At 43.9% G+C, this 16,744-nt stretch overlaps 1 protein-coding gene across 5 annotated transcripts in view; it reads right to left on the bottom strand.

The window, feature by feature from the left end:
- LOC112248252 (small G protein signaling modulator 1-like) overlaps window positions 1–16,744 on the bottom strand; it is a 74,817-nt gene that overhangs the window by 4,462 nt on the left and 53,611 nt on the right. For all 5 annotated transcript variants that reach the window (XM_024417125.2, XM_024417129.2, XM_024417128.2 and 2 more), the window contains 9 exons: window positions 15,690–15,818; window positions 15,415–15,606; window positions 14,905–14,976; window positions 12,757–14,358; window positions 12,520–12,644; window positions 12,269–12,351; window positions 1,779–1,888; window positions 1,453–1,549; window positions 400–567 (listed from right to left, as the gene is read on the bottom strand). In XM_024417125.2, the coding sequence (XP_024272893.1) occupies window positions 400–567; window positions 1,453–1,549; window positions 1,779–1,888; window positions 12,269–12,351; window positions 12,520–12,644; window positions 12,757–14,358; window positions 14,905–14,976; window positions 15,415–15,606; window positions 15,690–15,818 (2,578 nt within the window). The remainder of the gene's footprint in view (window positions 1–399; window positions 568–1,452; window positions 1,550–1,778; window positions 1,889–12,268; window positions 12,352–12,519; window positions 12,645–12,756; window positions 14,359–14,904; window positions 14,977–15,414; window positions 15,607–15,689; window positions 15,819–16,744) is intronic.

The raw sequence follows: 16,744 nt of genomic DNA, 5'->3' as shown, positions 1-16,744 counted from the left end.
TTAGCGAAGGGTCAATTGCGTGCGTTATTCATCGAATCATTTGTTTTCTTAGCACAGGTACCCATTCAAGGTTACTATTCTCCCTTCAGCTATTGACAAGTTGGACATTAATACAAATACATTTTAGGTTTATCTTTCTATAGGCAATTGAAATGCAATGCTCCACATTGACACTTAATCTGTAAATCCAGAGTTTGTGGCCCAGTCGAGTATTTCATATTAGCTGCTGCAAGGTGGCAGACAGTTTACTATTAAAAGGGTATAGTACGCACACACCTATCATTTTTCCAAGTGCATGGAGACATTTTTTTAATACAGAAATGCTGGTTGAAAAGTTCCATACCTTCAATGCTCCGCAAACAACTGAATGAATTGTTGATTCATTGTTAGACAGTTTACCATTGAAAAACTTAATGATGTCGGTGAAGTCCATGTTGTTCTCCAGAATGATGTCCCGGTAGACCTCCACCAGTGCCAGTGCGATGAAGAGGACAAAGTGGCTGGAGGAGGCATCCTTCGCTGCCCAGATGGTCTCCCATACCGCAAACACATCGTCATACACCAGCTCTGAGAATAGAGAAGTACAGGTGGATGCAGGAGTCAGTTAAGGTAGGAGTGGTGGGGAAATATAAATCTGATAGAATTAGAGAAGGTATACGTCAAATTGTAATAGCTTCACCTTGCCCTCCGATTGGGCTAGATTAAATTGACTTTGGGATTCAGAATGCAAGTACAGTACATGAGGATGAATCATGAGTCAGGATGGTTGGGATTGGAGTTCAGGGCTCTTGGTTTTTAATGAAGATAGAAGTGTGTTTGAATATGAGGGGTATAAACAGAGAGATTAGAGGCTATGATTGATAATGAGATAGCCATTGATTCATTTTCACCGTGCCCTCCCGTGTCCTTCACGCAGTAGTGACCCATCTTCTTATTCAATACCAACTCCCGAAGCCACTATTCCCTGAGTGATCTTACTGCCTGCCGCATCATTGATGTGGAAGCAGCTTATTATAACTAGGTATTGTTATCTTGTGTTGCTTCATGTCCGTTTTATATTTGGTCATGGTATGAAAACACGCTCTCCCCTAAGTTTAATTGCCATTTGCTACGGGCAATTCCACGGTAACAGAGGGATGCTGAGACTCCAATTTTTCACTTTGAAATGTATGCCAAATAAAAACCAATGATTGCAAAGTTAAACACACCATTGAAAAAGGCATTTATTTGAAGAACAGTGCAGATACAAAGTTTGGAAACAGAATGATGGGTTGTGCAGTTTGTTCCATCATTCTTTTACCAAACTTTGCATCTGTACTGTTCTTCAAATAAATGCATTTTTCTATGGTTTGTTTAATTTTGCAATCATTGTTTTTTGTTTGGAATGCATTTTAAAGTCTCAGTGTTGCCCCTACAGTAATAAGTCCCCTCATAGCAGGATGTCATTATTACCACGCTTTAAGTCTAGAAGGAACCATCGGTAGCAGAAGTAGAAGTGGGTGTAGTCGCCATTTTGGTGCATGAGCTCAAAGATCTCCGAATCCAGTATCTACAGAAGGGTAGGAGCAGGAAGGAAGTAGTAGGAGAGAGGGCAGACAGTTGAAAGAAAAGAGAAGCCAGACATACAGTTGAAGGAAAAGAGATGGGTTGGGGAGTAGAGGATGGGGGTTAGTGGAGACTATAAAGTTAGATGTGTTATATTCACTGTATCCTTCTATTCATGATAACAACTGGATGCATGCCAATACAAAAGTTACAAAGGGTCTCTGTGGCCTCACCTGGATAAGAGAGCGCATGTTGGCAAAGTGAGTGTCCATGGCCCCGCCGTGGGGGAAGTTCTGATTCATCCTCTTCATGAGCTCAGTGAAACAGCTATAGGCCATGGCCTCTGAGAAAGGGGGGAGGAAAGATGGAGAGAGGGGGAAAAAGATGGAGAGAGGGGGAGGAAAGATGGAGAGAGGGGGAGGAAAGATGGAGAGAGGGGGAGGAAAGATGGAGAGAGGGAGGAAAGATGAGGAAAGATGGAGTTGGAGGAAAGATGGAGACAGGGGGAGGAAAGATGGAGAGAGAGGGAGGAAAGATGGAGAGAGGGGGAGGAAAGATGGAGAGAGGGATGAAAGATGGAGAGAGGGGGAGGAAAGATGGAGAGAGGGGGAGGAAAGATGGAGAGAGGGGGAGGAAAGATGGAGAGAGGGGGAGGAAAGATGGAGAGAGGGGGAGGAAAGATGGAGAGAGGGAGGAAAGATGGAGAGAGAGGGAGGAAAGATGGAGAGAGAGGGAGGAAAGATGGAGAGAGAGGGAGGAAAGATGGAGAGAGAGGTAGGAAAGATGGAGAGAGAGGTAGGAAAGATGGAGAGAGGGGGAGGAAAGATGGAGAGAGAGGTAGGAAAGATGGAGAGAGGGGGAGGAAAGATGGAGAGAGAGGGAGGAAAGATGGAGAGAGAGGGAGGAAAGATGGAGAGAGAGGGAGGAAAGATGGAGAGAGAGGGAGGAAAGATGGAAAGATGGAGAGAGGGGGAGGAAAGATGGAGAGAGGGAGGAAAGATGGAGAGAGGGATGAAAGATGGAGAGAGGGGGAGGAAAGATGGAGAGAGGGGGAGGAAAGATGGAGAGAGGGGGAGGAAAGATGGAGAGAGGGGAGGAAAGATGGAGAGAGGGGAGGAAAGATGGAGAGAGAGGGAGGAAAGATGGAGAGAGAGGTAGGAAAGATGGAGAGAGGGAGGAAAGATGCAGAGAGGGAGGAAAGATGGAAAGATGGAGAGAGGGGAGGAAAGATGGAGAGAGGGAGGAGAGATGGAGAGAGGGAGGAAAGATGAAAGATGGAGAGAGGGAGGAAAGATGGAGAGAGAGGGAGGAAAGATGGAGAGAGAGGGAGGAAAGATGGAGAGAGAGGAGAAAGATGGAAGAGATGGAGAGAGAGGGAGGAAAGATGGAGAAGAGGTGGAAAGATGGAGAGAGAGGTAGGAAAGATGGAGAGAGGGGAGGAAAGATGGAGAGAGGGGAGGAAAGATGGAAAGATGGAGAGAGGGGGAGGAAAGATGGAGAGAGGGGGAGGAAAGATGGAGAGAGGGGAGGAAAGATGGAGAGAGAGGGAGGAAAGATGGAAAGATGGAGAGAGGGGGAGGAAAGATGGAGAGAAGAAAGATGGAGAGAGAGGGAGGAAAGATGGAGAGAGAGGTAGGAAAGATGGAGAGAGGGAGGAAAGATGCAGAGAGGGAGGAAAGATGGAAAGATGGAGAGAGGGGGAGGAAAGATGGAGAGAGGGAGGAGAGATGGAGAGAGGGAGGAAAGATGAAAGATGGAGAGAGGGAGGAAAGATGGAGAGAGAGGGAGGAAAGATGGAGAGAGAGGGAGGAAAGATGGAGAGAGAGAGAGGAAAGATGGAGAGAGAGGGAGGAAAGATGGAGAGAGAGGGAGGAAAGATGGAAAGATGGAAAGATGGTGAGAGAGGGAGGAAAGATGGTGAGAGAGGGAGGAAAGATGGAAAGATGGAAAGATGGTGAGAGAGGGAGGAAAGATGGAGAGAGATGGAGAGAGAGGGAGGAAAGATGGAGAGAGGGGAGGAAAGATGGAGAGAGAGGTAGGAAAGATGGAGAGAGAGGTAGGAAAGATGGAGAGAGGGGGAGGAAAGATGGAGAGAGAGGTAGGAAAGATGGAGAGAGGGGGAGGAAAGATGGAGAGAGAGGGAGGAAAGATGGAGAGAGAGGGAGGAAAGATGGAGAGAGAGGGAGGAAAGATGGAGAGAGGGAGGAAAGATGGAAAGATGGAGAGAGGGGGAGGAAAGATGGAGAGAGGGAGGAAAGATGGAGAGAGGGATGAAAGATGGAGAGAGGGGGAGGAAAGATGGAGAGAGGGGAGGAAAGATGGAGAGAGGGGGAGGAAAGATGGAGAGAGGGGGAGGAAAGATGGAGAGAGGGGGAGGAAAGATGGAGAGAGAGGGAGGAAAGATGGAGAGAGAGGTAGGAAAGATGGAGAGAGGGAGGAAAGATGCAGAGAGGGAGGAAAGATGGAAAGATGGAGAGAGGGGGAGGAAAGATGGAGAGAGGGAGGAGAGATGGAGAGAGGGAGGAAAGATGAAAGATGGAGAGAGGGAGGAAAGATGGAGAGAGAGGGAGGAAAGATGGAGAGAGAGGGAGGAAAGATGGAGAGAGAGAGAGGAAAGATGGAGAGAGAGGGAGGAAAGATGGAGAGAGAGGGAGGAAAGATGGAGAGAGAGGTAGGAAAGATGGAGAGAGAGGTAGGAAAGATGGAGAGAGGGGGAGGAAAGATGGAGAGAGAGGGAGGAAAGATGGAAAGATGGAGAGAGGGGAGGAAAGATGGAGAGAGGGGAGGAAAGATGGAGAGAGAGGGAGGAAAGATGGAGAGAGAGGGAGGAAAGATGGAAAGATGGAGAGAGGGGGAGGAAAGATGGAGAGAGGGGGAGGAAAGATGGAGAGAGAGGGAGGAAAGATGGAGAGAGAGGTAGGAAAGATGGAGAGAGGGAGGAAAGATGCAGAGAGGGAGGAAAGATGGAAAGATGGAGAGAGGGGGAGGAAAGATGGAGAGAGGGAGGAGAGATGGAGAGAGGGAGGAAAGATGAAAGATGGAGAGAGGGAGGAAAGATGGAGAGAGAGGGAGGAAAGATGGAGAGAGAGGGAGGAAAGATGGAGAGAGAGAGAGGAAAGATGGAGAGAGAGGGAGGAAAGATGGAGAGAGAGGGAGGAAAGATGGAAAGATGGAAAGATGGTGAGAGAGGGAGGAAAGATGGAGAGAGAGGGAGGAAAGATGGAAAGATGGAAAGATGGAGAGAGAGGGAGGAAAGATGGAGAGAGGGGGAGGAAAGATGGAGAGAGAGGGAGAAAAGACAGTCAGAAATGTTGAGTGGTCCGCTTCTATCACGGTTTCGGTTGTCCAACCTGAAGATCAACATAACACCTGTCCTCTGTACTCTTTCTTTATTTCTCAATACCTCTGTATGATATAGTGATAGTCTAAGATGAGTCTCATTGACAAACTGTTGTTTGACTAAGCGTTGTTGTGTGTGTTATAGAGCAGCTGAACCCCCAAAAAAATTTGGGTTGAAAACGGCATCGATATTAGTCAGAAACATTGATTCTAGTGTTAAAATGGACTATAAAGTGTAAATAGCATATTTTGGTCATAAAGTCAGTATCTTCCAAAACAGGTATTAGGGAAGCTGTTACGTTCCTGGATGTTTGAGGGTTGGGTTTTGATTTAGATCATGTCCACTTGCCCACTAACAGAGGACTGTATAACGCCTAGGGAGAATTGTGCATGGAGAAATGCACAGAGAAACAGCTGCGCTGATTGCGCTCTATCCAATCATACAGCTGAACCTACAGACAGAGACAGACCTGCCCACATTATACATGCACCTCGGACTTGTTTACATAAGAAAACACGTTGCCTATGTTATGTTAAAAGAACACTTGGCCCCTAAGTCATTGTTCAAACCTATACTTACAACTTGTGGTAAGTTAGGATATTATACTGAATTGAATCAGCCGGACTCAGAGGTAAACTTCAACATGTCTTTACTCGATGACAGTCGGTGTAACTAGAACCCAGCATTATTTACTGAAGTGGTGACATCCTATCAGTACGTTACATCAATACACAACCTCCACCCTTTACTTGGACATAAACTTCAACTTCAACCTAACATACACAACAACATGTGTTTCTTTACCTGCATAGCAACCAGTTGAGGCTGGTGGGAGGAGCTATAGGAAGACGGGCTCTGTGTACTGACTGAAATGTAATAATTGGAATGGAGTCAAACGTGGTTTCCATATGTTTGATGTGTTTGATATCGTTTCATTTATTCCATTCCAGCAATTACAATGAGCCCTTCCTCCTATAGATCCTTCCACCAGCCTCCACTGATGGCAACCATTGTGTTACCAATAAACAAATGAAATCTGTTCCCAGTATCTTACTAGTTTGGTTTTTCTAATCAACTTTTCTTTATCAGCTTACTTTCTTACTATAACAAAACATTATTTTTCACAGCATAACTCAAACATTAAGAGTCTTTTCATTAGTGCTTTGTACTTACCACTTTTCAGTTTATACTTGTTTTCTTTACCCCTTACTTTTTAAAATGTATTGAACCTTTATCATTATTTAATGACAAAGTCTGTTCTCTTCTGTGTCCGTTTGATTTGTCTGTGAGGCCTGCCTGGTTTGGGTGTCAGTGGTCTTTGTGGTGACCTCTCACTCTAGTTTGGACTCAGAGTAGGGTTCTGTTCCACAGTCTCTTTCAGATGAGTGGTGTCCATTGGTTGTGGAGCTGGCTCCTCAGTTGTGTACCTTTTCACAAATGTTGTATTTCTGTAATACTGGTTAGACTGAACAACCAGATTGTTTCCCTCTTTGCTGATCAGTGTGTGGTACCCTTTTATTTATTTATTTATATTTATTAGGTTCCCCATTAGGAAACCCTCGGCTAGTCTTACTGGGGTCCGACATATAACTAAAAATGCATTACACACAAAAGACTTGCATATGTAACAGTATAACGTTAGACCCCTCGCCCATACCCGGGCGCGAACCAGGGACCCTCTGCACACATCAACAACAGTCACCCACAAAGCATCGTTACCCATTGCTCCACAAAAGCTGCGGCTCTTGCAGAGCAAGGGGAACCACTACTTCAAGGTCTCAGAGCAAGTGACGTCACCGATTGAAACGCTATTTAGCGCGCACCGCTAACTAAGCTAGCCGCTTCACATCCGTTACACATACATTTAAAATCATTAACATGTAATGTGTGTGTACATCTATCAGTTACACATACATGACAGGACACACACACAAGTAGGTCACATGGGGGAGAGGCGTTGTGCCGTGAGGTGTTGCTCTATTTGTTTTGTGAAACCAGGTTTGCTGTTCTCTTGCACTATATAAAATGGAAGGGAGTTCCATGCACTCATGGCTCTGTATAATACTGTACGTTTCCTTGAATTTGTTCTGGACCTGGGAACAGTGAAAAGACCCCTGGTGGCATGTCTGCTGGGGTAAGTGTGGGTGTCAGTGCTGTGTGTAAGTTGACTATGCAAACAAATTGGAATTTCCAACACATTCATGTTTCTTATAAAAACAATACGTTTTTATTTGATCTTTCCTCAACTCTTAGCCAAGACATGCATAGTATTAATATTACAATGAAGAGCAAGACGTTCTGCTCTGTTCTGGGCCAGCTGCAGCTTAACTAGGTCTTTCTTTGCAGCACATGACCATATGACTGGACAATAATCAAGATAAGATAAAACTAGAACCCGCAGGACTTGCTTTGAGGAGTGTGGTGTCAAAAAAACAGAGCATCTATTTACTACGGACAGACCTCTCCCCATCTTTTCATCCATTGAATCTATATGTTTTGACCATGACAGTTTACAATCTACACCAAGTAGTTTAGTCTCCTCAACGTGTTCAAAAGCCACACCATTCATTACCAGATTCAGCTGAGGTCTAGAACTTTTGTACCAAATACAATGCTCTTAGTTTTAGAGATGTTCAGGACAGTTTATTACTGGCCACCCATTCCAAAACAGACTGCAACTCTTTGTTAAGGGTAGAGAGCTGCCCTGTGGTACACCACACATTACATGTTTGACATTAGAGAAGCTTCCATTAAAGAAAACCCTCTCAGTTCTATTAGATAGATACCTCTGAATCCACGATATTGCAGAGGTTGAAATGTCATAACACATGCATTTCCTCAACAACAGGTTATGGTCAATAATATCAAATGCTGCACTGAAATCTAACAGTACAGCTTCCCACAATCTTCTTGATATCAATTTCTTTCAACCATTCATCAGTTATTTGTTTCAGTGCAGTACATGCACTAGAGAGTGCCCTTCTCTAGAAGCATGCTAAAAGTATTTTGTTAATTTATTTACAGAGAAGTAGCATTGTATTTGGTCAAACACAATTTTTTCCAACAGTTTGCTAGGAGCTGGCAGCAAGCTTATAGGTCTGCTGTTAGAACCAGCAAAGGCTGCTCTACCACTCTCGTGTAGATGCATGACTTTGGCTTCCCTCCAGGCCTGAGGACAAAGGCTTTCCTCTAGGCTCAGATAAAGAAATGACAGATAGGAGTGGCTATCGTCAACTACCATCCTCAGTAGCTTTCCATCTAAGTTGTCAATGTCAGGTTTGTCATTATTGATCGATAACAATACAATACTTTTTCCACCTCTCCCACACTAACCTGATAAATATTCAAACATGCAATTATTTTTTTTGGTGATTTTTGTATTTTTTTACATGAGTAGATGGCACACTTTGTTGTTGGCATTTCCTGCCTAAGTTTCCCCACTTTGACAATTAAGAAAACATGAAAAATAATTGGCAACATCAAATGTATCAACCATACATTAAGGTCATCCCTCCTCTTAAAAGGTATATGATTCTGAATATACAGTGCTACACCCCCACCATTGCCATTCCTGTCCCTTCTCAGTATACTCTATCCATTAATATTAATGTTAATCATTTACAGATGCATCTAAATGCGTTTCGGTCAAAGCCAAAATATGAATATTATTTATGTTGACCAAGTTAAAAACCTCATGTATCTTGTTAGGTAGGCTACATACATTAACCTGAGCTATATGCAGCCCTTTCCTGGTCAAGTGGAGATCAATAGAGCATGTATTCATTATAGTGGAGATCAATAGAGCATGTATTCATTATAGTGGAGATCAATAGAGCATGTATTCATTATAGTGGAGATCAATAGAGCATGTATTCATTATAGTGGAGATCAATAGAGCATATATTCATTATAATTGAAGTTGTCATGATACACTACAACACAAACTCAGATTTGAACATTGAATTAAAACAGCCAGGGAATTACTCTAGAGTCCCGATACAATTGCCCGTTGATATAAAGTTTATCCATCACCATGGAGACTCGTTGATTCAGGCAACGCTTTTCCTTCATGATGGGATATAGTTTTTTTTCTCCTTTCATTGATCTCGATGGGGAAATTATCATTCATTCCAAAATCAGTGTTTCTGAGTTCTCTGCACATGTTCTTCGTCATTTCCTTTTGCTTAAATTTGTCAAAACATGCAATAAAAGCCCGTGGCCTATTTCCAGAGGCATTACCTATTCTATGGACTCTGAAGAAAGTGACATTACGCACAACATCAGTGGGCAGTTTTAGTTGGGTTGACATAAAGTCTCGGACTGTGTCATTCTCCGGTATCCCTGAGAATATTAGATTGTCCCACATTGATGGACACTGCACATCAAGCAAGGTTTCTTTAAGTTGTTTGTCCTCCCTTTGCACCACCTCCACCTTGCTATGAATAGAGTCTACAGTACCTTTCAGCGTCGTGTTCGCTTTCCTTACATCATCAATCTGACGTTGGCTGAATTCTAGACTGGCACATAATGCATTGATGTCCTCTTGTAATATATCCAAGATATCAAGTTTGGCAAGCCTTTCATTGATGGATTTTAACAAGTCAACATCCATTTCAGTAAACCTCTCTCCACATGCGCCCTCTTACTAGGGGATGGTTTGGTTCCATCGTTGATACCTATTAGCCAACCTGGTTTTGGTATGTTTTGTTGATTGGGTGGGTTGGTTTTCCTTAATGCTTGAATCCTCCGAAACCAGCGACATGTTCCTTTGAGTTCGTAGGTATCTCTTGTCAATGAATCGTTCAAGCTCTGGTTTGGTGACGAATAAACCATCTGATTCCATGAAAGATGAAGTTGAATTTGTCTTTCTGCACATCATTTCATTTTATCAAAGGTTCTTATATCATTAATCTTGGCTTCATAATACAGTTCCTTCTATTTTTTTTTAGTTCAGTCACATCATTTCTCAATTTGCAGTAAGTTAGCCAGTCAGATGTGCAGCCAGACTTATTAGCCACTCCTTTTGCCCAATCTCTTTCAACGATACAGTTTTTCAATTCCTCATAAATCCATGGAGCGTTAACAGTTCTAACAGTCAGTTTCTTAACAGGTGCATGTTTATCAATAATTGGAAGATGCAATTTAATAAATTCATCAATGTGCTGCGTCTGAATGCTCCTTATTAATCACACCAGACCTACAAATATTTTTAACACCATCCACATGAGTCAAAGCTAAATCTTTTGTATGATCTCTTATACACTATTTTAGGCCCAGCTTTTGGAACTTTAGCTTTCCTGGATATAGCCACAATATTGTGATCATTGCATCCAATGGGTACGGATACAGCTATTAGTAAAAATGTCATCAATACATGTGGATGATCTTGTTCCTGTACAACATGATCTTATCATCCTTCGCATCTGTACTCACAGGCATGGTGGACATTTGCACTTCAGTTCTTTCACATTGTGGCTCGAGTAACCGTGCTAATGTTAACCTAGGGCCCTCCTCCAATAGCTTTCGCCGCAAATATTCTGTATAACACTTGCTCAGTATGGCACCTCTAATCTGATTGTTCTTATCTCCAGCAAAGTCACAGTCCTTAGCTGCTTGTCTAAGAAGAGTAACAAATTGCTGAACTGTCTCACCAGTTTTCTGTGTCAGTCTCGCGAATGCCGTGTCAGTTGTACAACTGAATGCATTCAACCGAAATGTGTCTTCTACATTTAATCCAACCCCTCTGAATCAGAGAGGTGAAGGGGACTGCCTTAATCGACGTCCACATCAGCGGTGCCCAGAGAGCAGTTATTGTTGGGGGTTAACTACCTTGCTCAAGAGCAGAACGTCAGTGTAGCAGGTTCACTGTAGCAGTCAAACTGTGGCATGGTGCTTTCCATCTTGTCGACCATTTAACTCACTTTTCAGATTTAATTATCATTTTCAAACATTATCCTCTTCGCCATTGTTCAATCCTATACTTACAACTTGTGCTAAGTTAGGATATTATACTGGATTGAATCAACTGGACTCAGAGGTAAACTTCAACATGTCTTTACTCCATGATCGTCTTGTAACAAGAACCCAGCATTATTTTCTGACGTGGTGACATCATATCAGTGTGTCACAACGATGCACGATTAAGCCCTTTATCAAGTGGCAACTTGCTGATCTGTTTGATAGTGATCACTCCAGTCTGCCACTGTTGTGGGCAAATGAGAATTGAGACAATATGCACTTGCATCCCAACTGCCACTTGTCAACCCATTCATGAGCATCTTGTGTCCCGCCACGACCTGTTTTGTAACATGATTCGCTAAAAAACTCTGCCAGACGGACGCACACTACGGTAATAGTTGAACAACAAAATGACACTGAAGCACTTTGTCACTCGCCAGTGACTTGATACGCTGATTCATCTAACATGGCCTGCCTGCACAATGTGCCTGCTACAGGTAACTGCCAAAATAAAGGAAACACTTGTGTAAATGAGGGATCTGGCAACTCTGTTATGTGTGGGGTGAATTTTCCTGGTTTAGGGCCACTCAACCCCTTAGAGGGCAAGGTAAACGCCAATAAATACACAGCCATTCTGAGTGATCACTTTCAACATATGGTGAAGCATTTATATCCTGATCGGAGTGGTCTCTTCCCAGCCTGTTCTCAAAGACTATACGTAACATAGTAAATGTAAATCCAAGACACTCAAATTAGTATGATATGTTACGTTTGGTACTGTATAGTTACATAAGACAGATGGTTATTTAAGGAAAAAACAAAAGCCACTGATAAACAGTGTGCAGCATGTGCTCTATTTACGATAATTTGACAGCTTGCTGATGATAAATTGTAGACATGTTCTCAGAAATCAGTTCAGAGTGCAGTAGCAGCTGACTCGATACTTTCTGCAGTGCACTACTAGTTTTCATACAGTTTCTTTACTTGAGAAATACTGCACCTTAGATAGATATAAAATTGCACGATTAAGACCACCTTGGCAAAAACGTCTAAATTAATTACAGATTTCTTGATTTATCTTATATTAATTATATTTCGAGGGCGAAATGTTGCTACCGTTACTCAATAGAGACAAACAACAGTAACTGCCAGGGTACATTATAGCGAACATAACACACCCACATTGAACCACATGATGCAAACCTATTTTTTTTATTCTTAATGAGCATCAGAAAAACACATGCGGAATCGGTGAGTTCAGCCCCCCTTTAAAAAATTACTGATCACGTGAAACCACTTTTAAGAAGAAAAAATTATCTTGAAGGTTGACACATTTTGCGGCCATCGCAGAATCAATATCACAACTACCAAGGAGGAGAGTGAGGGAGGAACACAACACAGCCTTGACTCACAGCATTAACTCACCATCATCCAGAATGACAAGGAGGGGAGCTAGCAGGTCACACATGCCCTGCACATAGCCAATCTCCAGGTGCTGCCAGATATAGCTGCGAAGAGAAGTCAGCATCATGTACTGTGTCGTGTGACTCATTAATTCTTCCAATTTTCCATGTATTAATTGCGCTCCACACATAACATAATGAGTGCTAGATTATTTACAAACCTTTCTACAAAAGTGGAGTAGAGAATCATGAATGGCATTGTTTTTATTTTACCTGCACATGATGTTGCGCAGTTTCTCCAGGTTGGCAGGGGTAAAGTACCAGTAGTTTCTGTCACACCTCTGGACATCCTTCTCAATGCGATGGAGGTTGATCGTGTACATGTCCAAAAGCTCTTGCTACAACAAAGGTGCAAAACCACCACACAAATTTTAAAGAATAACCAAACACCTAAATAGATCTCGATTATTCCAAACATTTATTCTAAAAAATGAAATGCCAAGTGCCTACAGAGTACGTGGTTCCGATGGATGGCACTGGAGAGATTTTCAGCTCTCCTCCCACGGTCAGGAAATCAAATTTAGGGAAGAGGCTCTCCATCTCAGGCTCCTCAGACATGATGGACTCTGTGCCCTCAGGGCTGGGCTTGCACTTCTCCTTCTCCTCCAAACGGAGCTCCAGATGGTGAACTGAGCCCTCAGAGAGAGCAGCCCCGACCCCGGAGCTTTCACACAGGCCCTTCCTGTCCCACGGTAGGGCCATGGAGAATTTAGCTGAGGAAATCTCCTCCATCTCAATGGCCGAAGGAGATACATCAAATTCTGTGGTGGCCAGAGCCTCTTCGAGCCTGGTGGTGCTATCCATTGCTCTTGCCACGCTGGTCTCTGCAACAGGGCTTTTATTCTTCTCTGACTCTGGCAGCTTGGCCTCAGATAGTATGGTCTCCTCCTCCTCTATTTCTCCCACTTCCTCTGATTTTTTTATCTCCTCCACTTTTGCCTCTGCAACCTCTTCTGGTGACACTGTCTTATACACCTTTGTTTCGACTACCTCTTCAGATTTCAAAGTCTGATTGGCTTCTACTCCCTTCTCAGTTTCTGTCTTTTCTACATTTGTTGCGTTGGCTTCCTTTACCTCTGTTGTTTCAGCACTCTTTGTTTCTCCAGCCCCTGTGTCTGAAGTTCTTTCATCATCCAGTTCTGATGCTGTGTCTTCTGTTGCTTCTGCAGTCACCGTTGATATCGATGTATTCTCCCCCTTTGGCTCTCTATTGTATGTTTGGGATGTCTTATTCTCTTCTCGGTCTACAGACTCTGGTTCTGGTCCTTTGTTCTCCTTTGTTTCTCCTGACTCCCCAGGGTCCAGTGACTGCATCTCCTCTGTGTGTACTTGCATTGTTGGCTCTCCATCCAACATTTTCATCACTTCTGCATCAGGCTCTTTAGCCTCCCTTGTTTTGGACTCATCTGTTTTGGACTCCACTGTTCCTTTTACAGCATCCACTTCTGCTTTTGGTAACTTGCTGTCTTCCTTTTCAGAGGTCCTTCCCTCATCTTTCTCATTAGATAGAGTCATGGAAGTCTTCTCTTCTTCTATTTTCAGGCTCACTAGCTCAGCTGGGTCTGCTGCCTTGTCCTCCGCTGTCTCTGGATTTTCCCCCATTTTTACCTCTGGATCTTCTGTCTTGGTGTCCTCAGTATCTTGGGCCATTTCAGTCACACTCTCTTCCTTCTCTTTTTCCTCCTTATCTGGCCAGTCCTTGGCCTGGAGGTCCTTCTCATCCTGCAGGGCCAGGGGTTGGACATTTGGGTCATCTGCTTCCAACTCTTCCTGATGGACTTTGACTGGGATCTGTTGGGCTGGGGTCAGCTGTGGAGGAGTACTGATGGTGGTTTTGGGGTTGGTGTCAGGCACAGTGCTGTCCTCTGTGCTCAGAGAGTGGTCTGACATGCCCGAGGTGACAGAGAAGTTGCGAGAGGAGGGATGCCCCGAGTCTGGGGAGCTGGCCACGTTGGGCAGGCCTCCTCCATTGGGGATCTTGGGAACCGGCTTGGCCTCCTCACTCTTGGGCTCTGTCTCGGTCTGTTCCACTTCCTCCACAGACTCAAACACCTGAAAGAACAAGTCAAAGGGAAGCAGGCTAGTGTAAGGGAAGGGAAGGGAGGATGTGAAGAACTAGCAGGAGAGAGAGCGATATTGGTTCAAAAAAAGCTAAAGACTGGAAAAGACTAAGGTAATTCCATAGTTTTGGAACAATAGGAATCGCACAGTTGTAATATGAAAGGTGTTTTTGGTATGAATATTACAAAAACTGTCATGGAACTATTTTTAGCTTTCGGAGGTGCTATTCGATTTTGAACTTGAAGCCAAAATACAACATATTTCCACTAGAATAGTGATTGGTGGACCAAAATAAAGTTGTACACCACAGGTAAGCTCAGGACATTGTTCTATAGTTCTCTTTTCAGTCATGTGAGACTAAGTAGCCTTTGTGCATACAAGTGAGTGTATATTCAGCTCTGTGTGTGTTATTATTCTTATTGTTCATAAATTATAAATAATTCATTACTGTTAATTATGTGTAGAGGGGCATAGAATTACATATGGAATGCATTTAACATTTTATATATTTAAGAGGATCTCTGTCTATATGGGTACCTGGGTACTGCTGTCAGAGTCACTCTGCAAGCGAGCCAGGCTTTGTCTGTCTGAGCTGCAGCTCTGGGAGGACTGGCATGAGTAGTACCAGAGAACAAGCAGGGGAGAAAACAGGTCAATAAAACCCTGGAACAACATTATCCATACAAAACACTCATGTGGACAAGTAATTCTGTAGGCCTGTATGTAATGATATATAACTGTCGTAAAGGCAGTGTATTATTGGTGCTTCAAATGAACATTACACAATATGCTTTGTAGTTTCATATTATTGAGGCGTTGGAGAGCTAACATGTTAGTCTCCCGGGTATCCTGTGTGCCACAAGACTATGTACAGACCCTGTGTTGTTGTTTTTGTCGCACTGATTTGCTTTATCTTGGCCAGGTCGCAGTTGTAAATGAGAAATTGTTCTCAACTGGCCTACCTGGTTAAATAAAGGTTAAATAAAATGTCAAATGTAAAAAAAATGTGTGCACATGGGCAGGCGGGCGTGTGTGTGTGTGTGTCACCTCATTGCTGACACTGGAGTCACGGTGCATCATCCTCTGCACAGTGCTTGGATTATCCACACTGGCTGAGATGGACGAGCATTTAGCCAGTGCCGCAGCGTGCTGCTCCTTCTCCCGCTGCCGCACGATGGCCTCGCAGCCCAGCCACTCGCTCATGGTCTGCTCGTAGCACGCCCGCACCTGCTCATCCACCTGCACAGTGTCACAGGGCAAGTGTCAGGGGTCGGAGATCAAGGGGTTTGGTGGTGACCTCCGATGGCAAGGGGGACACCAACCTCTTTCCTGTCATCCTCAGACATGCCAAACTGGTAGTGGCCCAGGAGGAAGGGCCACACCTCCTTACGCAGTGAAGGGTCAACACCACCAAAGTAGACCAGGCGCAACAGCTCCTGCTCCTTATAGGCCTGGAGAGCAGGGAGAGAGAGCAAGGAAGGAGAACAGGGAGAGAGAACAGGGAGGGAGAGCAGGGAGGGAGAGCAGGGAAGGAGAACAGGGATGGAGAACAGGGAGGGAGAGTAGGGAAGGAGAACATGGTGGGAGAACAGGGAGGGAGAGTAGGGAGGGAGAGCAGGGAGTGAGAACAGGAAATGAGAGCAGAGGAGGAGATGGGAGGAGGTAGGGACAGCAGGGAAGTAGAGCAGGAAGGGAGAGCAGGGAAGGAGAGCCGGGAGGGAGAACAAGGAGGGAGATAACAGAATGAGAGAGGGGAGGGAGAGTCCTCAGTCATTGAGCCACAACACACACAGATATAGAAAGCCCTACGTACAGACCCAGTTCAAATACCAGTAGCAGTTGTTTTCTTTCAGTTACTAGTTTTGAGCGTTTGATTGAGTCTGGCGTACCAAAGATCTGAACAGTGCACACACGATGTACCCACACATGAATACACTAAAGTTACCATAGACACTGGCACATAAAAACATTCACATGAACATATGCCTTGTTAAAAGTTATTTAAGCAAAGAGAAAAAAAGCTCAACTAAGCAAAGAGAAACGACAGTCCATCGTTACTTTAAGACATGAAAGTCAGTCAATGCGGAAAATTTCAAGAACTTTGAAAGTTTCTTTAAGTACAGTCGCAAAAACCATCAAGCGCTATGATGAAACTGGCTCTCATGAGGACCGCCACAGGAAAGGAAGATGCAAAGTTACCTCTGCTGCAGAGGATAAGTTCATTAGAATTAACTACAACTCAGCTTGCAGTCCAAATAAATGCTTCACAGAGTTCAAGTATCAGACATCTCAACATCAACTGTTCAGAGGAGACTGCGTGAAACAGGCCTTCATGGTCAAATTGCTGCAAAGAAACCACTACTAAAGGACACCAATA

This window comes from Oncorhynchus tshawytscha, linkage group LG04 (genome assembly GCF_018296145.1).
Source record: "Oncorhynchus tshawytscha isolate Ot180627B linkage group LG04, Otsh_v2.0, whole genome shotgun sequence".
Classification (NCBI taxonomy): Eukaryota; Metazoa; Chordata; class Actinopteri; order Salmoniformes; family Salmonidae; genus Oncorhynchus; species Oncorhynchus tshawytscha.
This window is presented reverse-complemented; position numbering and strand designations above follow the sequence as displayed.